Source organism: Salvelinus sp. IW2-2015, linkage group LG20 (assembly GCF_002910315.2).
Source record: "Salvelinus sp. IW2-2015 linkage group LG20, ASM291031v2, whole genome shotgun sequence".
In the NCBI taxonomy this organism is placed as follows: Eukaryota; Metazoa; Chordata; class Actinopteri; order Salmoniformes; family Salmonidae; genus Salvelinus; species Salvelinus sp. IW2-2015.
This window is the reverse complement of record NC_036860.1, coordinates 31,232,552-31,255,650: the sequence shown is the minus strand read 5'-3', so window position 1 is coordinate 31,255,650 and position 23,099 is coordinate 31,232,552. Positions and strand designations below refer to the sequence as shown.

Here is a 23,099-nt window from a genome sequence, read left to right as displayed (position 1 = left end):
CAATGATGTTTCTAGAGACATATCTCTCTCATCATCACTCAAGTACCTAGGTTTACCTCCACTGTATTCACATCCTACCATACCTGTTGTCTGTACATATTCCTTTAAGCTATTTTATCGCCCCCAGAAACTTCTTTTACTCTCTGCTCTAGAGTTCTAGACGACCAATTTCTCATAGCTTTAGCCGTACCCTTTATCCTAACTCCTCCTCTGTTCCTCTGGTGATGTAGAGGTGGAAATCCAGGCCCTGCAGTTACCTAGCTTCCACTCCTATTCCCAGGCGCTCTCTTTGATGAACTTCTGTAACCGTAATAGCCTTGGCTTTCATGCATGTTAACATTAGGAAGCCTCCTCCCAAGTTTTGTTTTTGTTCACTGTTTAGCACGTCTGCCAAACCCGGATGTTTTAGCCGTTGTCTGAATCCTGGCTTAGAAAGCACCAAAAATTCTGACATTTCATCCCCCAACTACAAATTTTCAGCACAAGATAGAACGCCAAAGGGGGCGGTGTTGCAATCTACATGGCAAAGATTGCCTGCCAGAGTTCTGTTTTTACTATCCAGGGTCGTTCCCAAACAATTTTGAACTTCTACTTTTTAAAATCCACCTCTCTAAAAACAATGTCTCTCACCGTTTTGCCGCCTGCTATAGACCAACCCTCTGCCCCCAGCTGTGCTCTGGACACTATCTGTGACTGATTGCCCCATCTATCTTCAAGCTCGTGCTGTTCTAGGCGACCTAAATTTTTAACATGCTTAACACCCCAGCCACCCTAAAATCTAAAGCTTGATGCCCTCATCTCACACAAATTTCAATGAACCTACCAGGTACCACCCAATCCGTAAACACGGTACCCTCATAGATATCATATCCTAAACTAACGTCCCTCCAAATACACCTCTGCTGTTTCAACCAAAGATCTCAGGATCATGCCTCATTGCTGCATCCGTAATGGTCAGCGGCAAACGACCTCCACTCATCAACTGTCAAACGCTCCCTTGAAACATCTTCAGCGAGCAGCCTTTCTAAATCGACCTGCGCGAGGATCCTGGAAGGATATTGGATCATCCCGTCAGTAGAGGATGCTGGGACAATTTTTTTTTTTTAAATGCCTTCCTCCACCCATCTTGAATAAGCCATGCCCATTCAAGAAAATTTAGAACCAGAACAGTATAGCCCTTCGGTTCTCTCCTGACTGACTGCCCTTAACCAACAGAAAAAACATCCTAATGGGCGTTCTGCATTAGCATCGAACAGCCCCGGATTGCAACTTTCAGGGAAGCTAGAATAAACCAGTATACACAGGCAGTTTAGAAAAGCCAAGGCTAGCATTTTTCAAGCAAATTTGCTTCCTGCAACACAATTCGTAAAAAATTCTGGGACACTGTAAAGTCCATGGGAATAAGAACACCTCCTCCCAGCTTCCAACTGCTCTGAGATAGGAACACTGTCACACCGACTAATCCACTATATAATTGAGAATTTCAATAAGCATTTTTCTACGGCTGGCCATGCTTTCCACCTGGCTACCCCTACCCGGACAACAGCACTGCCTCCCCTCTGCTACTCGCCCAAGCCTTCCCCATTTCTCTTCTCCCAAATACAGTCAGCTGATGTTCTAAAAGAGCTGCACAAATTGGACCCTTCAAATCAGCCGGGCTAGATAATCTGGACCCTTTTCTCTAAAACTATCTGCTGAAATTGTTGCCACCCCTATTACTAGCCTTTTAACCTCTCTTTCGTGTCGTCTGAGATTCCCAAAGATTGGAAAGCAGCTGCGGTTATCCCCCTCTTCAAAGGGGGGGACACTCTTGACCCTAACAGCTACAGACCTATATCTATCCTACCCTGCCTTTCTAAGGTCTTCGAAAGCCAAGTCAACAAACAGATTACCGACCATTTCGATTCCCACCATACCTTCTCCGCTTATGCAATCTGGCTTCAGAGCTGGTCATGGGTGCACCTCAGCCACGCTCAAGGTCATAAACGATATCTTAACCGCCATCGATAGGAAACAATACTGTGCAGCCGTATTCATTGACCTGGCCAAGGCTTTTTGACTCTGTCAATCACCACATCCTCATCGGCAGACTCGACAGCCTTGGTTTTCTCTAATGATTGCCTCGCCTGGTTCACCAACTACTTCTCTGATCGAGTTTCAGTGTGTCAAATCGGAGGGTCTGTTGTCCGGGCCTCTGGCAGTCCTCATGGGGGTGCCACAGGGTTCAATTCTTGGACCGACTCTCTTCTCTGCATACATCAATGATGTCGGCTCTTGCTGCTGGTGATTCTCTGATCACCTCTACGCAGACGACACTATTCTGTATACTTCTGGCCCTTCTTTTGACACTGTGTTAACAACCCTCAGGCGAGCTTCAATGCCATACAACTCTCCTTCCGTGGCTCCAATTGCTCTTAAATACAAGTAAAACTAAATGCATGCTCTTCAACCGATCGCTGCCTGCACCTGCCCGCCTGTCCAACATCACTACTCTGGACGGCTCTTGACCTAGAATATGTGGACAACTACAAATACCTAGGTGTCTGGTTAGACTGTAAACTCTCCTTCCAGACTCACATCAAACATCTCCAATCCAAAGTTAAATCTAGAATTGGCTTCCTATTCCGCAACAAAGCATCCTTCACTCATGCTGCCAAACATACCTTGTAAAACTGACCATCCTACCAACTTATCTCCCTCACTAGCTTTAAGCACCAGCTGTCAGAGCAGCTCATAGATTACTGCACCTGTACATAGCCCATCTATAATTTAGCCCAAACAACTACCTCTTTACCTACTGTATTTATTTATTTATTTTGCTCCTTTGCACCCCATTATTTCTGTCTCTACTTTGCGCTTTCTTCCACTGCAAACCAACCATTCCAGTGTTTTTAGTTTTATTTTACTTGCTGTGTTGTATTTACTTCGCCACCATGGCCTTTTTATATTTTTATTTATTTATACATATATTTGTTTGCCTTCACCTCCCTTATCTCACCTCACTTGCTCACATTGTATATAGACTTATTTTTTCTCACTGTATCATTGACTATATGTTTGTTTTACTCCATGTGTAACTATGTGTTGTTGTATGTGTCGAACTGCTTTGCTTTATCTTGGCCAGGTCGCAATTGTAAATGAGAACGTGTTCTCAATTTGCCTACCTGGTTAAATAAAGGTTAAATAAATAAATAAATAAATTGGCCTTCGAAAGAACAATGCATATGCAGAAAATACCTTAACTAACATCTTAAACTATCTTGTGTCTAGCTCTTTTAATAAATGTAGGATAGGCCTAAATTCCCTTCTCTCTCCATTCGATAGGCTATTTATATGAATTTGGGCAAGGCTACACTACACTTCAGCGTTTTATGCATCCATGGCTTTCTCCAGATCAAACAATGAATGAATCTAATGGAGTTCCATGTCCTAAAGTTGCCACTTTAAAAAAAAGAAAAAAAGAATTAAAGTCAGTCTATAGACAGGTTAGCTGAGAACATCATGGAAACGATGTGCAAGCTTCAATGTGGCAGAAGGCCGTGTGTAGCTAGCAGATAGCTAGCAACAATGACAAACTGCCATGTGGGGAATTTAAAGTGGCTCGTTTCAGTTAGTTTTATCTTGTTCTTAATAGCATGAATTGTTTTGAGGTGTTTTCACTGATGTCACGTTTATGCTAATATGGCAAAAATTAGCTAGTTAGATATCCAACAACTGTAACGACGTATTTGAGAAATAGGTGCTCATTGTGCAACTTTATCTGTTTTAAATAAACGTTGGAGACAAAATATAGTTTACATGTTGTCAATCTAAGCCAACCCTGTCTGTTTTGCCCCATAGTTGCGCACTCATTGGTTTTGTTGCTAAACAACCAACCCGTCTACAGGCCTAGGCATAGTATAAGGAATGCGCTGAGAGTCAGGAAGCAAGTTCAGGGAGTGAGTGTTTTAATTAATAAACAAAACATGAAACACAAACAACGCACCGCCATGAAACCGAGTCAATAACACCTGAGGAAAGAACCAAGGGGAGTGACAGATATAGGGAAGATAATCAAGGAGGTGATGGAGTCCAGGTGAGTGTCATGAGGTGCTGGCGCGCAAGACGATGGTGACAGGTGTGCGGGATAATCAGCAGCCTAATGAACTAGAGGCCGGAGAGGGAGTATATGTGACACATAGGCTATTCTCAATCACAGATTTATGAGGGATCAAGAGATTGAACAAACAATACTAAGAGAGGAGGATGAGGCAAATAGTCATTATTATCCAGTTCTGAAGACAGTAGACTTTGCTTCTATCTAGCCCATGATTTATAACTTAACTCACTAAAGCAAAACAGCCCGTTCCTCATCAGTTGACTGTCACTTTGCTCCATCATGTGCGTGCCACACAGATGCAGTGTCACGTGTGCTCCCTCCCCAGCCTCTAGGTCACCAGGCTGCTCGTTATGGTGCACACCTGTCACCATCATTACGCGCACCTGCGCGTCATCAGACTCACCTGGACTCCATCACCTCCTTGATTACCTGCCCTATATATGCCACTACCTTTGGTTCCTTCCCCAGGCATTATTGTTTCATGTCTGTGCGTTGTGCGTGTTTCGTATTACGTTTTGTTTATTGATTAAATCACTCACTCCCTGAACTTGCTTCCCGACTCTCAGCGCACATCGTTACATGCAGACAGACGCAAACAAACTTGTTTCATGCTGAAGCTCCACCAGAAAGGCACTTATAGTAGTCTCTGTCCAGTGTTTCAAAAACATTATCTCTTGTCATGATTTGTACAGTTGTAGCATGCGTTTTCGCGCTATAGGCCAACGTTTTTTTCTTAACAGATTTCATTTATTTAAAAGAAATATATATGATTACGTTGGCCAATATAGGGCATTACCATCGTATATCACAAAACAGTACGTAATCACAAAACAAAAAAAGTTGCCCAACCAGTGCTTTGGAGCAGGCAGAATGTTTTTATGTTATTTAGTCAGTGAGACGAGTGCCCTCACTGTTCTGCTCCTTCAATGAGACACTGAATCTCAAGAGAATGACAAATTATCTGAAAAGTGAAACTAGGTCTCTCACCCCATCTTTTCTCCCCCTCTCTCTTTCTGCCCCTCGCTTTCTCCTTCTGAATCTTTCCCTTCCCCCTCCTTATCTCTCTCTTATTCATGTTTTTTTCTCCACATTCTTTGACCCCCCCCTCCCCCCTCTCTCGCTTTCTCTCACATCTAGGATACACTGCTGGGACACCCTACAAGGTGCCCCCTGGCCAGTCCAATGGGGCGCCCCCTCCCTACTCCCCATCCCCTAACCCCTACCAGACGGCCATGTACCCAATCAGAAGTGCCTATCCCCAACAGAACCTCTACGCTCAGGTAAGGACCTGACATGGGCTCTACTCACTGGGGTTGTTTTGTCTGTTAATATCGCCTACCTGCCTCTATAAGACGTGATTGATTAGCTCCATGTACTTGTTTTTGGATTGTTAGTAGACAGCTAGCTTGCTGAGTAAAATTATCTGTGCTATAAAAGTAAGAAAGGCCAATTCTCCTTTTGTTCCTTTTCTCTCACTTCTTTCTCTTCCTCCCTATCCTCTCTCTCTGCCCACCCTCTCGCTTGCCCTCTTTCGCTCCTTTATTGTATTATCTCCCTCCCTTTCCTTCTCTCTCTCCCCTCGCTCCCTCTCTCCCTACCTCAGATCAGTTCAAGATGCTTTATTGGCATGACATACATTCTTCAATATTGAATATTGCCAAGGCAATATTCCAAAAACCACTTCTATCTTCTCTTCTCTTTCTCTCAGGGTGCGTACTACACACAGCCGATGTATGCGGCTCAGCCTCACGTTATCCACCACACAACAGTGGTGCAGCCCAACAGCATCCCCTCTGCCCTCTACCCTGCCCCCGTCCAACAACCCCGCTCCAACGGCCATATGGCCATGGGCATGGTAGCCGGCACAACCATGGCCATGTCTGCTGGTAAGAAGTCAACACTCAACTACTAGGGTTGCAAAATTCCCAGATTTTCCAGAAATCCCAATTGGAATATTTGTGGAATCAGGAGGTAATAACTAGGAAATCCTACAACCAAGATTTCTGGAAAACCTGTGAATTTTGGGAAAGGTACTTGAATTTTCAACTCTATAAACAACTCAAAAAAATTGTTCTCACTATTATTTGCAGTCATGTTTCTGTTTGGAGTGAAGGCTCTGTGTTTATAACAAATTTATAACAATATTCGGCAACCAGCGTGTTTCCTTAATGATGACAACTATCTGCCCATGTTCCCATGGTGACCTCTGTATGTCTGATTGACCCTCTCTGCCCAGGTACTCTGCTGACCACGCCTCAGCATGCCACTCAGCACATCGGTGGGCATCCGGTCACCCTGCCAACGTACCGGCCCCAGGGGACGCCTGGGTATAGCTATGTGCCTCCTCACTGGTAGACCCCACTGGACCACACTCATGTAAGTTACTGTTCCCATAACCCAATGTTATCCCAGTCTATGGTTAGGAGAGTTAAGGGTCGATGCTTTGATGCGTAAGTGCTTAGATTTTGTATAATTGTTTTATTATGAGAACTCTAATTTTGAGTTATTGTTACATTTGCTTTTGGAAAATGATTTGAAAAGACAAATGTGATATTTTCTTTGTAAATTACATATACTGTGTGTGGTATATATACACATTGCATTCGGAAAGTATTCAAGCCCCTTGACTTTTTTTCACATTTTGTTACGTTACAGCCTTGTTCTAAAATTTATGAAATTGTTTTTTTCCCCCTCATCAATCTACACACAATACCTCATAATGACAAAGCAAAAACAGGTTTAAAAAAAATATATACATATATATCACATTTACATAACTATTCAGACCCTTTTCTCAGTACTTTGTTGAAGCACCTTTGGCAGTGATTACAGCCTCGAGTCTTCTTGGGTATGACGTTACAAGCTTGGCACACCTGTTCTTCTCTGCAGATCCTCTCAAGCTCTGTCAGGTTGGATGGGGAGAGTCACTGCATAGCTATTTTCAGGTCTCTCCAGAGATGTTCGATCGGGTTCAAGTCTGGGCTCTGGCTGGGCCACTCAAGGACATTCAGAGACTTGTCCCGAAGCCACTCCTGCGTTGTCTTGGCTATGTGCTTAAAGTTGTTTTCCTGTTGGAAAGTCAACCTTCGCCCTTCACCGTAGAGATTGTGTGAGGTTTCCTCCAGATGTGACTTTGGCATTCAGGCCAAAGAGTTCAATCTCTGTTTCATCAGACCAGAGAATATTGTTTCTCATGGTCTGAGAGTCTTTAGGTGCCTTTAGGCAAACTCCAAGTGGGCTGTCATGTGCCTTTTACTGAGGAGTGGCTTCCGTCTGGCCACTCTACCATAAAGGCCTGATTGGTGGAGTGCTGCAGAAATGGTTCCTTCAACCTCATGGCTTGGTTTTTGCTCTGACATGCACTGTCAACTGTGGGACCTTATATGGACAGGTGTGTGCCTTTCCAAATCATGTCCAATCAATTAAATTTACCACAGGTGGACTCCAATCAAGTTGTAGAAACATCTCAAGGATGATCAATGGAAACAGGATGCACCTGAGCTCAATTTCGAGTCTCAAATCAAAGGGTCCAAATACTGTAAATAAGGTATTTCTGTACTTTATTTTTATTTTTTTTGCAAACATTTCTAAAAAACAGTTTTATCTTTGTCATTATGAGATATTTTGTGTAGATGGATGATGAGCAAAAAAATATTAATACTTTTTAGAATAAGACTGTAACGTAAAAAAGTGTAAATAAAAAATCATCAGCAATCTACACACAATACCCCATAATGACAAAGCAAAAACAGGTTAGAAATGTTTGCAAATAAATAAAAACTACAACTTGATTGGAGTCCACCTGTGGTAAATTCAATTGATTGGACAGTTCCTCTGGAGATGGGAGAACCTTCCAGAAGGACAACCATTTCTGCAGCACTCCACCGATCAGGCCTTTATGGTAGAGTGGCAAGACGGAAGCCACTCTTCAGTAATAGGCACATGTCAGCCCACTTGGAGTTTGCCAAAAGGTACCTAAAGACTCTCAGACCATGAGGAACAAGATTCTCTGGTCTGATGAAGCCAAGATTGAACTCTTTGGCCAGAATGCCAAGCATTACATCTGGAGGAAACCTGGCACCATCCCTATGGTGAAGCATGGACCTCAGACTGGGACAGGACATGACTTAAACCCGATCAAACCGCTCTGGAGAGACCTGAAAATAGCTCTGCAGCTACGCTCCCCATTCAACCTGACAGAGCTTGAGAGGATCTGCAGAAAAGAATGGGATAAACTCCCAAAATACAGGTGTGCCAAGCTTGTAGCGTCATACCGAAGAAGAATCAAGGCAGTAATCGCTGCCAAAGGTGCTTCAACGAAGTATTTAAAGGGTCTGAATACTTATGTAAATGTTATATTTCAGTTTTTTATTTGTAATAAATTAGCAAAAATTTCAACAATATGGTTTTTGCTTTGTCATTATGGGGTATTGTGTGTAGATTGAGAAAAAAAGTACTATTTTATCAATTTTAGAATAAGGCTGTAACGTAACAAAATGTGGATAAAGTGAAGGGGTCTGAATACTTTCTGAATGCACTGTATATAATACATTGTTCATGTGAAATTTTTCTTCTCCATCCCTCCACTACTCTTCCTCTCTCCGTCTCTCTCTGTACCTCTTTCCCCTCAGATCGGGAGTCAATATCACTCACAACAACTCAAGTCTTACATTGGTGCAGGAGGTCTGGCATACAAGCACCAAGTCTGTCAGCAAGAACAAAAAACTAAAGTGCAAGGATCACTTTATGCATTCTTTTGTGATTTGGAAAAGCTGCTTTTTCATGTTTTTATTATTTTTTACCAGCCTCAGATTTTTTGGATTTGTTTTTTTGATTTTGACTCTCTTATAATCCAGACACACACTGACCAGCAGTATGGTACATTTATAGTACATTTGTGCTTCTTTTTTATGTTTGTGTGTGTGTATTTTTGTGTTCTGAACACTGGTTCTGACGCAAAGCCAGTCCCTTCAGCCGTGAGAATGTACACGTCTCTGTATGCTGCCAAATTCTAATGTTGAAAAGAAAATCATACTTTTTCAGGCGAGTACCGGTCGTTTATTTTCCAGTCATTCTTGGGGGGGAAAGCACCGTACAAGTGTCACGCCTCAATTTCCTTTCACCCTTTTTGATTTGCCTTCCCATTTGGGTTTACGTTCACACACAATCATCTTCCAGCATAATATAATAAGGGTCGTCTTCCAGCTTGTAGCAACAGTGCATTAACTTGGCTTCTTTAATATTTTAGCCACTACATCAGTCAAGTTGGGTGCACATTTTGTTTTTTGCCCTAGCACTACGCAGCTGATTCAAATAACCAACTCATCATCAAGCTTCAGCTGTGTAGTGCTGGTGCAAAAACCAAAATGTGCACCCAGAGGGGACCCTGGGACCGACTTTGGGAAACCCTGCACAAGGAGAAAGACTAATACCGTAAGTACCATAATAGTTACACACCATGTAGAGGATATTTTCAGTAAGTTCAGTGGACATAGTTAGCTTGTAAGTCTACTAGAGTAGAGTAAGAAATTGAAATATCTATACATGACTATATTATATATAGGTATACTGATGTGTCAGCGAGCGCCTGTGCGCGTTTGTAGTTCTTTTGTACACATAAAAGCTTGCCGAACATGCAAACACACTCGCATTTAGGTATTTCAGTTGGCATGCGTAAGGTGCGCACTGACACACTTGCTCACAGATATACATTTACAGATGTATAGGACATCGCACACATTTTAAAAGTGTAGATGGTATAGGATGCGATGGATAGATGACTGGATAGGGTCTCCCTCGTACCTTGCAGGCTATGTTGTGAACTGAATCCAGTTCTAGTCTAGTATCAATGAAGGTGCATGGAGTTTGAGGGGTGAGGCAAATTGTCAGTAGGACCAAGGATAGCTGATTCAAAAGGGATTTTAAAGTCAATAGCTGGCCGACACTTAAGAACAGCAGACTTGAAAGAGGGAGAAAGGAGTACAAGGGGAGTAGTGAGTGGAAAAAGGAAGAAAATAATCTAAATTGTTTAGTGGTCAAGCATCAATACCCATAGCCCTGTGCTGCATGCCTCCCATCAATCTCACAGGCTAGAGATAAGTGTTATTCGCAATAAAGATCCCATGTGATGTCATGTTTACATGTTTAATAGAGATTTAGCTCCTGATCAGTGTCATCAGTTCCTCAGGTGACCAGGAGAGGGCAGAAGTGAGGGGTGCAGGGCCCCCTATTCCTTACCTATATAGGGCTCTGGTCAAAAGTAGTGGACTATATAGGGAATAGGTTTTAGAAACCTGACTGACCTCAACACAGATGTGTCCCAAGAGAATTGGGTTCCAGAGAATTGTCATCTGGTCTCTATGTGTATGTTTCTGAGTAGTCCATGCAATTGGAACTAGTTCACCAGTCTGGTGAACGCTTTTAAACAATGGCAGGTGGAAAAACACTTTATTTTGGACCTAGGTCTCATACAATTAGTGAAAGGAAACATTTTGTTTGCATGTTGGTCAACCTGCTACCTTGCTAGGCCCTCCCTCCTCTGCCCTCCCTTCAGATTAGCTAATAGAACAGGCCCAGGACGTCATTGTTTCCAGGGCAGACACCATGGAAGGAAGTTAGGATCGTGAAGGGAATCATGCGTATGAGGGAAAAATTTGTGTTGAAACAGGAAATTGGGATTTTTTGTTGTTGAAAGGTTTCATGTCCCTTTAGTCTGGGGGGCAAAAACCCTATGACTGGGGCACTGGGTTGGGAGAGGTCCGTGTGGGACATGTGTTGACTTCCAAATCGAACCTTAGCCCCCAGGGTTGGGCTCAATTCCAATTTAATTTAAAATTCCAATTAAATTCTTGAATTCACTATGAAATGGAGAATTTGTTGAATTCAATTTGACATTTTTGGGGGGGGGGAATATTATGGAATTGTAATTTAATATTTATTAGTTGATGGAACTAATGCACTTAGTATAAAAAATGGACTGCAGGATTTGTGTTGAATCATTTCAATTTGTAATTTTTGGGGATACTATTGAATTATGAATTGAATTATCTCTGGATTCAAAGACTGACCTGGAATTTGAATTGTATTTATTGGAATTTACAGGGAGAGGGAATTTAATTAGTGGAATTAACCCCAACACTACTAGCCTCAACTCCCTCCCTAGTCCCTACAACTGCAGACCTGAGAGGATTGGGATAGGTGAAAGCAATATGGCTGACATTTCTACCTAGCCAATCAGAAGGCAAGATGAAGCTTTTACTGTAACACGTACGGTATATTGACCCAGTCCGCCTAGATCCACAGGAGTGGCTAGGGTGTAGGTGCTAGGGATCCATTTGGAATTTATAAATGGAGTTGGCAAGGAAACAGGGTTCAGCTGAGGTCGAGTTTTGAAGGTTTTGAGGAGGAGTTCCATACTCTGTTATTATGGTTCAGCACTAGGTTACGGTGTCATGACCACATATCAGTTATCATGTGAGTGTGTAAAAAAATGTATTGCACAAACATCTAAAAGTAATAATCTATGCTAAATAACAGGTACTTAGCTCATCTTTTAAGAGACATCTTACGATTTCTTAAGAGTTAATTTAGTTCAGTGGATTTGATAGCGTACTCTTTGGTCTCAATAAACAACTGTACATTTTAAGATATCTGTTGTGAATAATTGCTACAGCTTCTTTCAATCTGTTACAATTAGTTAACCACTACGTACAATTCAAAATGCTATTTTATTTGATACTGTGTTACCTCGCCAGTAAAAAAAAGAACAAAGGTATCCTGCACCCACAATATTACAATTTATAGAGTATCATTCACTAGTGAACGGGGTATAGATGTGTGTGTGTTGACTGTGTGAGGAAAGGTGTCAGTGGGCAGTGTGGTATCAGCCCCTCACCTCCCGTGTAGTGTGTGTGTGAAGCATGTATGCAGTCCTGTGTGAGTTTCCTCCCAAAATTGCACTGGTCAGACTGTAGAGCTAACGTTGCCCAACCTCCACTTTCCCCTGTCAGTAGCATATCCCAGAGCCAAATAGAACAAGAACATTGAAAACAAGTCTCAAATGTACATTTATTGTGCTACATTTTTGGGGAGCATTAGAGCAAAGAAACACAAACAACCAGACAGCTTTTTTTTGAGACCATTGACAAATATTGTTTTGCAGTGCTATTCACTAGAACATGTAATGTGATGCAAGAACTGAACAAGGCATATGACTAGTTGCACAGGCCCAAATGTATGTGAATGCTATGCTGAGTGCTAAATATCTGGAGGTTCAAAACCTCGAAAATAACCATGTGTACTACGAGTATAACCTCTGTGTTTTAAAAAAGGGATTAAAAGAATGATATACTTTTCATTTCTGGTATGTAATTTAAGAGCTTTTTACCATAAGTGTTATTTAAGGTTTTGTTGATTGATTGATGTTTATTATTCTTAAAATAGAAGATCATTATGGTTGAGCTGATGTGGGTTGTCTCTTAGGTCTTCAGGGGGCATTTCAGAACACAAGTCTGTAGGATGAGTGGAGCAGATGTGGGGAGGGGCACAATCTGGCAACCCGGTCAGAAACGACTGGCATACAGTCCCCACTCGCTGGCCTTTCCCCTCAAAGACCCAGGGCATTGAAACACAAGAGAAATGTTCCCAAAACCAAACTGACATCATAAACAGACGTTCCCTGAACATCTAGGGAACCAAATGTGCTAACTGGGCATACTGTAGACTGAAAGCTAGCCTGGAGTCAAGTCCTTACACTACAATTCATGTTTATTGAAAAAGGGTATGGGTCCAGAGATTGTGGATTGAGGCATGAGAGTTGTAAACTTGGATCAAAACTAATTTTGCTACAGTATGTTTCACCGCTGTTCACTTCATGTTATGTGTAACATCCCTGCAACGTAGCAAACTCAGTCTGGAATTTTAAGAGCTGGGAGCTACCCTGGGTGTCTCAGTGCCTGGAGGTCGAGAAGCAAGCAGCTCCACCAATGTTGAACATGAAAGAGTAACAATCCCTATGCCTTTTCTGTTTCATTTGGTCACGATGAACTTCGGCCTTGTCAAACTTTTGATTTGAACACTAATTTCGAGAGAGGGAAGTATACTTGTCTTCCCAAAAAAAGTATCTATTTTTAGGACCGACTTTATAAGAGTCAGCACCTTGAGATTAAAACTACTTCCCAACTAATGGCCCCCAGAGTCTTTGCTATGTTCTGTCACTACGTTGCAGCAATGCTGGCAGAACGTTTTATAACATGCGGATGGGACATTCTTGAAGCAAAGACCCACATCAGACTTGTGTATATGAAGTGTAAATCTGTTTTTGTTTTTATGTCGTTCTAATGAGGATCGGATAGTGGTCCTGATGACAAGGCAAGTTTGTAATTGTATAATACTTACTGTATGATGTAGAACATTCAATAACTATTAAAATATTTCCCAAAAAGCCCAGCTTTTACTTGTTTGTGTCCTGCGCCAATTCATCATAAAGTAACATTGTGGCCTCTCTTGATTTGTAAATGATTGTTTTAACTGCAAAAAAAGCAAACGTTCAAGGGATAAGATGTACACTACACATCAGATTTCTAACAACCGCTATGCATCAGTGGAGAAACGTTATTGAATGAGCCGGTGTGGGAGCCTTGAGGAAATGCCGGGCCCGATTTCTGGTCCAAGTCTGTCCCTGTTCACAAATACAATGCAATTGCATTCTCCCATGAATCTCTTATAAGCACATCAGACTCAGTGCACCGCTATCTGCTGATAGCCTATAATCATAATAGTAGGCCTGTACAAAACAACCTGGAAATTGTTTTACTCAACCATGTTGAATCTGTATACTTTTGCCTTGACATGTCACTTATCTGTAGGAATAAATCTCTATATTCATCTGAGATAATTGAGGGGAAATTATAAAATAGGTGTTTTTCTGAGGGCCAAAGCATAGACCTAAACGCACAGATGTGCAGGGGTCAGATATGATTCACCTAATCTCCAACAAATCCCCATGTTTATGCAGCGGACATGGCCACGGTGAGTCTACATCACAAATTCCCAACAATGAGCAATGCAATCCCCACGAAAAGTCCCGTGCACTTCCTCAGCGTGCCGCCATCCCCCGTTTCTCCTCCACCGGAAACCCCGCTGAATCGCAAACTTCGCTTTTATGTTCCCGGAGGCAGTCGATTTTCAACAGGACTTCATCGGTGTGTTGAGTTGGGTCGTCATGGCCGCCTGAACCAGACTAAATTCACCCAGTGCGTGGTTATCATTCTGTAATTTACATACAATCGAAAGTTTTTTTGCGGATTAACGTCAATATTTGTTAGGGGGGGGGAAATCCATGTAAAAATTCTAACATGCAGCCTCCGCCAAGAAAGGTGAGTTGGCCCGGTTTTACTTTTCTCTGCGAATGTTTCGACGAATGTTGCTTATGTAGCCTAATTGTTGAAAGATGCACGCTTTGTTGTAGTTCAATTTTAAGATATGCAACCACCAGGTCGGCACAACGTGTTATAACGTCAGTTCGTATCAAACGCAAACACGACCTTTTGGTTAGTGAGTTGTTTTAGATATTCTAAACTTGAATATTTTTTTGAATGTTCCAAAGTAGCCTAAGAAATGTCCTGGGTAAAATGGTACTCAATTCAATAAAAAAACGAATGTTCTCACGGTTCCAAATTGTAGCCTTTGCGTGGCTTAAACTATATAAAAATATATATACATACATTGTAACAGTCTTAGTGGAGAGTTGTTACAAGCGAACGCGGTGCTGAATGTAGACCTCTAAAGATTAAAGGTAACTAAAACAGCAACAAACATGGGAATCCTGTTATATCATGTTCCAAAAACATTACACAGAGAAGTCTGTTGCTGTTTGGATAAGACATTGTACTTCTGTTAGAATTCCTATAGTCGAGGTTCAACTATATCAAATTCTTTAGAGTCAAGAGTTGTTGTTAATGAAATAACTGGATTTTATACTGGACAAAAATATGAATGCAACAAGTGTTGGTTTCATGAGCTGAAATTAAATATCCCACAAATGTTCCATATTCACAATTTTTTTGCACACATTTGTTTACATCCCTGTTAGAATTTCATCTACTTGACATGTGTGGCATATCAAGAAGCTGATTAAACAGCATGATTATTACACAGGTGCATCTTGTGCTTGGAACATTAAAAGGCCACTCTAAAATGTGCAGTTTTGTCACAACACAATGCCACAGATGTCTCAAGTTGAGGGAGCGCGCAATTGGCATGCTGACAGCAGGAATGTCCACCAGAGCTGTTGCCAGATAATTGAATGTTAATTTCTCTACCATAAGCCGCTTCCAACATCCATTTTATTGGATTATTTTGCTGTATGTCCAACTGGCCTCACCACCGCAGACTCCATGTCACCACGCCAGCCCAGGATCTCCACATCTGCCTTCTTCACCTGTGAGATTGTCTGAGGGGGCCCTGAGGAGTATTTACGTCTGTAATAAAGCTTGTTTGAGGGGAAGAACATTCTGATTGGGTGGGCCTGACTTACAAGTGGGTGGGCCTGTGCCCTTGTCCAGTCATGTGAAATCCATAGATCAGGGCCTACTTCATTTATTTCAATTAACTGATTTCCTTATGAACTGTAACTCAGTAAAATCTTAGAAATGACTGCATGTTGTGTTTATTTTTGTGAAGTATGAATTATCACTGTTACAGTACATTTGACATTTGTTATGTTCATGATTGTTTATGGATTACATTTCTCTCAAACAGGGGAGCTTTAGCATACTAATTGCTGAGGAATAGTCCAAAGCCATTCAGATGTCAGTGGTAGCGCTACAGATGATTCATTTCCTGAAATAGAAACACACCGTGGCCTATTAGATCAACCACTTGACCTGTTTTTGTAGTTGCCTGAATATAGCCTTATTTCAGCCTCAGTATATTTTCCCCTAATGATCGGCTGTGTTAGTCAGATAACTAATGCTCGTGTGAGATCATTGAATAGTGTCCGAACTGACCATTAGTTTCAAGTTTTTAATGTCACGCGCACAAGTACATTGAAATGCCTTTCTTGCATGCTCCAAACCCAACACTGCAGTATTCAATATAGCACTAAAAATAACATAAGGTCAAAGCTGTGGGAAGTAGGAAAATCTGAATTTAATATACACCACATGACCAAAAGTATATGGACACCTGCTCGTCGAACATCTAATTTCTAAATCATGGGCATTAATATGGAGTTGGTTCCCCCTTTGCTGCTATGACAGCCTCCACTCTTCTGGGAAGGCTTTCCACTAGATGTTGGAACATTGCTGCGGGGACTTGCTTCCATTCAGCCACGAGCATTAGTGAGGTTGAGCACTGGTATTTCGTATTTTATTAGGATCCCAATTAGCTGTTGTGAAATTCGCAGCTACTCTTCCTGGGGTCCACACAGAACATGACATAATACAGAACATTAATAGATAAGGACAGAACTACATACATTTAAAAATGCCACACAGCCTACATATCAATACATACACACATCATATCTATGTCAAATAGGGTGATGTTGGGCAATTAGGCCTGGCTCTCAGTCGGTGTGCCAATTCATCCCAAAGGTGTTAAATGGGGTTGAGGTCAGGGCTCTGTGCAGGCCAGTCAAGTTCTTCCACACCACTCGACAAACCATTTCTGTATGGACCTCGCTTTGTGTACGAGGGCATTGTCATGCTGAAACAGGAAATGGCCTTCCACAAACTGTTGCCACAAAGTTGGAAGCCCAGAATCGTCTAGAACAGTGGTCACCAACATTTTCTGCGTCAAGATCACTTTCGCAGTCAAAAAGCAAGCTGAGATAACCTGCTCAGATACATTTTTTTTATATATATATTTTTTTACATTAACGTCACACATAGATTTGTAGAAATTATGTTGGTTTAGCGCTTGTGAGGCACTGTGGAGCATGAATTGAAATCATTAGCTTTTTTATTTTACTTGACTGATGGTCAACGAGGTCAAATCACGATGTCAGTGATCTTCAGGTCGAAAAGTCGGAGCTCTAGAAAGATGCCCAGAGTTTCCGACTTGGAATTCCGAGTTGGGTGATCATTGAAAACGATTTTTCCTAACCGCCTCTCACAGTTCCTGCTCTCTCCTTCCTTTCCTCCGGTGAGACTGACCAGAGAGAGGGGACACCGTCTTCCACCTGATGGTGAAATCAAGTTGCACCGCGTCTGCTTCATGCACAAATTCATGTTGTTCCTATGACCAGAGAAAGTTAAATATTCCTTAATATTAAAATCGACACGATGAGCTGRTAATAATAATAAAACGCAGGGCTATCGATACTTGGCTACTCAGAAGAGCATTTTGTAATAGTGTTGAATAATTTCTACAGAAATATTTGGTGATCGACTAGGAATGCCTTGAAGATCGACCAGTCGATGGTGATCGACCGGTTGGCGACTACTGGTCTAGAATGTGATTGTATGCTGTAGCATTAAGATATCCCTAAACTGGATCTAAGGGGCCTAGCCCGAACCATGAAAAACAGCCCCAGACCATTATTCCTCCTCCACCAAACTATACTGTTGGCACTATGCATTGGGGCAGGTAGCGTTCTCCTGGCATCTGCCAAATCAAATTTTGTCACCGATTACAACAGATACTGTGAAAATCTTACAAACCCTTAACCAATAATGCAGTTACGAGTTAATAAAATATTTACACAATAAAATAAAGTAAAAAAATAGTAACACAATAATGAGGCTATATACAGGGGTACCGGTACCGAGTCAATGTGGGGTACAGGTTAGTTGAGGTAATATGTACATGTAGGTAGGGGTAAAGTGACTATGCATAGATAATAAAGAGCGAGTAGCAGTAGCGTAAAAAAGGGGGGATCAATGCAAATAGTCTGGGTAGCCATTTGATTAACTGTTCAGCAGTCTTATGGCTTGGGGGTAGAAGCTGTTAAGGATCCTTTTGAACCTAGACTGGGAGCTCCAGTACTGTTTGCCATGCGGTAGCCGAAAGAACAGTCAGCATCCCGGAGTCACCTCTTCACTGTTGACGTTGAGACTGGTGTTTTGTGGGTACTATTTAATGAAGCTGCCAGTTGAGGACTTGTGAGGCATCTGTTTCTCAAACTAGGCTCTCTAATGTACTCGTCCTCTTGCTCCGTTGTGCACCGGGGCCTCCCACTCCTTTTTCTATTCTGGTTAGGGCCAGTTTGCACTGTTCTTTGAAGGGAGTAGTACTTTTACGAGATCTTCAGTTTCTTGGCAATTTCTCGCATGGAATAGTCTTCATTTCTCAGAACAAGAATAGACTGACGAGTTTCAGAAGAAAGGTCTTTGTTTCTGGCCATTTTGAGCCTGTAATCGAACACACAAATGCTGACGCGCCAGATACTCAACTAGTCTAAAGAAGGCCAATTTTATTGCTTCTTTAATCAGAACAACAGTTTTCAGCTATGCTAACATAATTGCAAAAGGGTTTTCTAATGATCAATTAGCTTCTTAAAATGAAACTTGGATTAGCTAACACAACGTGCCATTGGAACACAGGAGTGATGGTTGCTGATAATGGGCCTCTGAATGCCTATGTAGATATTCCATTAAAAATCTGTCGTTTCCAGCTACAATAGTCATTTACAACATTAACAATGTCTACACTGTATTTCTAATCAATTTTATGTTATTTTAATGGACAAAAAAATTGCTTTTCTTTAAAAAACAAGGACATTTCTAAGTGACCCCAAACTGAACGTGTGTGTGCGTGTGTGTGTGTGCGTGTGTGTGTACACACATACAGTACAAGTCAAATGTTTGGACACCTTCTCATTCAAGTGTTTTTCTTTATTTTTATTTTTATTTTTCTTTTTTCTACATTGTAGAATAATAGTGAAGACATCAAAACTATGAAATAACTAGAGGTCGACTGATTTCTGGAGGACCAAAAAAGATGATACCGATTAATCAGCCGGGTTTTATATATATATTTGAAATAATGACAATTACAACAATACTGAATGAACAATGAACACTTTTATTTAACTTAATATAATACATAAATAAAATCAATTTAGTCTCAAATAAATAATGAAACATGTTCAATTTGGTTTAAAAAATGCAAAAAGTGTTGGAGAAGAAAGTAAAAATGCAATATGTGCCTTGTAAAAAAGCTAACATTTAAGTTCCTTGCTCAGAACATATGAAAGCTGGTGGTTCAATATTCCCATTAAAGAAATATTAGGTTGCAGTTATTATAGGAATTATGATGCGTCGACTATTTCTCTCTATACCATTTTGTATTTCATATCATATACCTTTGACTATTGGATGTTCTAATATGCACTTTAGTATTGCCAGCCTAATCTCAGGAGTTGATAGGCTTGAAGTCATAAACAGCACTGTGATCAAGCATTGCTAAGAGCGGCTGGCAAACGCAGTAACGTTTGAATGAATGCTTTCTAGCCTGCTGCTGCCTACCACCGCTCAGTCAGACTGATATATCAAATCCCAGACTTAATTATAATATAATAAACACAGAAATACGAGCCTTTGGTCATTAATATGGTAAAATCCGTAAACTATCATTTCGAAAACAAAACGTTTACTCTTTCAGTGAAATATGGAACCGTTCCGTATTTTATCAAACGGGTGGCATCCCTAAGTCTAAATATTGCTGTTACATTGCACAACCTTCCAAGTTATGTCATAATTATGTAAAATTCTGGCAAATTAGTTCGCAACGAGCCAGGCGGCCCAAACTGTTGTATATACCCTGACTCTGCGTGCAATGAACGCAAGACAAGTGACACAATTTCCCTTGTTGATATTGCCTGCTAATATGAATTTATTTGAACCAATATGCAGGTTTAAAAATATATACTTGTGTATTGATTTTAAGAAAGGCATTGATGTTTATGGTTAGGTACATTGGTGCAACGACAGTGCTTTTTTTGCGAATGCGCTTGTTAAATCATCACCCGTTTGACGAAGTAGGCTGTGATTCGATGATAAATTAACAGGCACCGCATTGATTATATGCAACGCAGGACAAGCTAGTTAACTACACGTAGTTGATGATATTACTAGGTTAACCAGTGATTATGTGAAGATAGTTTTTTATAAGATAAGTTTAATGCTAGCTAGCAACTTACCTTGGCTCCTTGCTGCACTCACGTAATAGGTGGTCAGGCTGCCACGCTGTTTCCTCGTGGAATGCAATGTGATCGGCCATAATCGGCATCCAGAAATGCCGATTACCGATTGTTATGAAAACTTGAAATCGGCCCTAATTAATCGGCCATGCCGATTTAATTGGTCGACCTCTAGAAATAACACATGGAATCATGTAATAACCCAAAAAGTGTTAAACAAATCAAAATATATTTTATATTGAGATTCTTCAAAGTAGGCACCCTTTGCCTTGATGACAGCTTTGCACACTCTTGGCATTCCATCAAGCAGCTTAATTAAAAAAAATGTGTGCTAAGTTTTCTGTTGCAATTGTTTTTGCTACAGTGCAGATATAGAGAGACTGTTAACAATAATGTGTTTGTGCTTATATGACATTCAGTGCACTTTTTAGGAGTTTACGGTATTCTTCTCCGTATATGAGAGATGGATTTGGTTGTCTAGTCCATTTCTTCTGACATTTATTTTCTCCCTCAGGTCAAGGTTACCCAGGAGCTAAAGCACACTCATGCTGAGCAGATGAGCAGACTACACATCAAACACCAGACAGAGTGTGACCTACTAGAGGACCTGAAGTAAGGGGATGGTGGAGGGAGCCAGTGGATGGCAATTGAGGCTGCGTCTCTATCCCCAGTTCCAAATCAACCCCTACTACCTAGGCCCTTGCGTAGTTGTGAAAGGCTTGGATAGATATAATCAATGACAATTCTACATGGAGGAGGGGGTGGGGGGGTTTAGCCACTATTACCATATTGGTAATACCAATCTGATCTTTGTACATGTCTATGACATGAAGTACCCTGGCAGGGAGGCTAAGGGTTTATTTGGAATGTAACGGTAGTCTTGGGTTTCGCTTTCTTTTCTTTGGCTTAGTTGAGGTGGCACCGCCCACACTAAACAGCTGGAAGTGAAAAGCAAGGAGGGCCTCCACTCCAGATGTTCTGGCTGCCATAAGTAGTTTGTTGGGGGGGGAAAGAGAGGATAACAAAGAGAGAAGAAAAATACCTAGAGATCGAACAAGCCCGAAATGTTCAGCCAGTCACTCTAGGAGGAAAATCGAAGTTGGATAAAAATACCTTTCAGTGTTAAAATAAGAGTTGCACCATTCCCAAAGATTCCTGGAATCAGGATGGAATAATCAGGAAATCTTGGAGTCGTGCAAATGGTATTATCGAGAAAATTACCAGAATAAAATAAAAAACATGGCACAGGGAGAATGATAGGGACAAGCAGTGATATAGTATAGGGAGGCAGGGATGTGTTCAATAGGTACCAAACAGACTGAAACAGGGAGGGACTACCTGGACTCCAATAAGAAATACATTTTTGTTTTCCATTGCACAGAATTTTAAATCGGTGTTCTCCAATGAACATGACCCATGCAGAGGGAAAGGAAAACAGGCCAAGAGGACATGTACATCATCATAGAGGAAGCTGGATCTGTTGTCAGTTTGGCCTTGCTGTATACTAGAGCACTCAGACAAATATTAACACACACTTTAATTACTATAAAATGCCCAGTGAACGTGTGCTAGAAAAGAAGACTCAAGAGCCGCGGTGTCTGACTGTGGCCCTAGACCTCAGAGGCTCTCGTCCTCTAATCAAGGAGGCTGGAGGGTAGGGAGCTTGCAGGAAGCTCCCACTGATGCACCACCTTTTGTAGAGCCTTCCAGATGAGGGAAGTACTGTTGCTGTAGCAGGCGGTGATCCAGCTGGTCAAGAGGCTCTCAGTTGGGCAGCTATAGAACTTCTTGATGACCCGAGGGCCCATGCAGAATTTCTTCAGTCACCTGAGGTTGAAGAGACGCTGTAACGGTGGTGGTGTGATTGGACCATTTTAGGTCCTCTGTGGTGTGCACGCTGAGGAACTTGATGCTTTTGACCCTCTCCACTGCAGCCCCGTCCACTGCATCTGCTGTTTCCTGAAGTCCATGATCACCTTGATTTTGTTGACGTTGAGGGAGAGGCTTTTCCTGGCACCACTCTACCAGGGCTCTAACCACCTCCCTGTAGGCTCCCGTCGGCGATCAGGCCCACCACTGTCATGTTGTTGGCAAACTTAATGATGGTGTTGGAGTCGTGCATGGCCACACAGTTGTGGGTGTACAAGAGGGGGCTGAGCACACACCCCTGGGGGCCCCCCGTGTTGCAGGTCAATGTGGCAGAGGTGTTGTTGTCTACCCTCACCACCTGGGGTTTGCCTGTCAGGAAGTCCTGGATTCAGTTGCATAGAACAGAGCCTGGAATAGGGAGAGAGACCGGGAGAAAGGAGGGACTAGTGGCCCGGGAACGGGAGGACAAATAAGTACAGTTACAGAAAGAATTAGGATTATTTTTGTTGTGAGAGTGGAGGGAAGGACATAGGCCACAGTTGTGGTTCTCCAACTGTTTACATGTGAGAGAGAACAAGCTGTGCCATACTCTGCTCACTCCTGGAACTGTAAAGACTCCAAATAACACAACTGGGACCCTGGGGATTATTCATTAGACATCAAACGGAAGAAAACAGACTGAAACAGGGAGGGACTATTTTAACCAATAATGCATTTGAATCTTTGTTTTCTGTTATAAGTGTTTTCCGTTGCATGCCCTAATGAATATGACCTCGATAAGCAGTGAAATAGAATGGAGTATAAATATTACAGCACATCTACACTGCATAGTTATATGCACCACTCTACTATTTTGATCAATCAAACGATTTGTAACAATTTATAATTTATTTAACAAGCCATCACATTCATTAGATATCGGATTGATACACTATACAGTGGGGCAAAAAGGTATTTAGTCAGCCACCAATTGTGCAAGTTCTCCCA

General features: G+C 41.7%; 2 protein-coding genes across 4 annotated transcripts in view; both read left to right on the top strand.

The window, feature by feature from the left end:
* The window catches only part of LOC111980904 (protein FAM168A), a 61,581-nt gene extending 48,037 nt beyond the window's left edge, over positions 1–13,544 (top strand). For all 3 annotated transcript variants that reach the window (XM_024011957.2, XM_024011959.2, XM_024011958.2), the window contains 4 exons: positions 5,237–5,379; positions 5,808–5,985; positions 6,336–6,475; positions 8,731–13,544. In XM_024011957.2, the coding sequence (XP_023867725.1) occupies positions 5,237–5,379; positions 5,808–5,985; positions 6,336–6,454 (440 nt within the window). In that variant the 3' untranslated portion in view covers positions 6,455–6,475; positions 8,731–13,544. The remainder of the gene's footprint in view (positions 1–5,236; positions 5,380–5,807; positions 5,986–6,335; positions 6,476–8,730) is intronic.
* A 669-nt stretch (positions 13,545–14,213) lies between these two features.
* Positions 14,214–23,099, top strand: part of LOC111980899 (F-BAR and double SH3 domains protein 2) — a 43,686-nt gene continuing 34,800 nt past the window's right edge. Inside the window, exons 1-2 of the mRNA XM_024011949.2 lie at positions 14,214–14,475; positions 20,758–20,855. Coding sequence (XP_023867717.1) covers positions 14,455–14,475; positions 20,758–20,855 — 119 coding nt within the window. The 5' untranslated portion in view covers positions 14,214–14,454. The remainder of the gene's footprint in view (positions 14,476–20,757; positions 20,856–23,099) is intronic.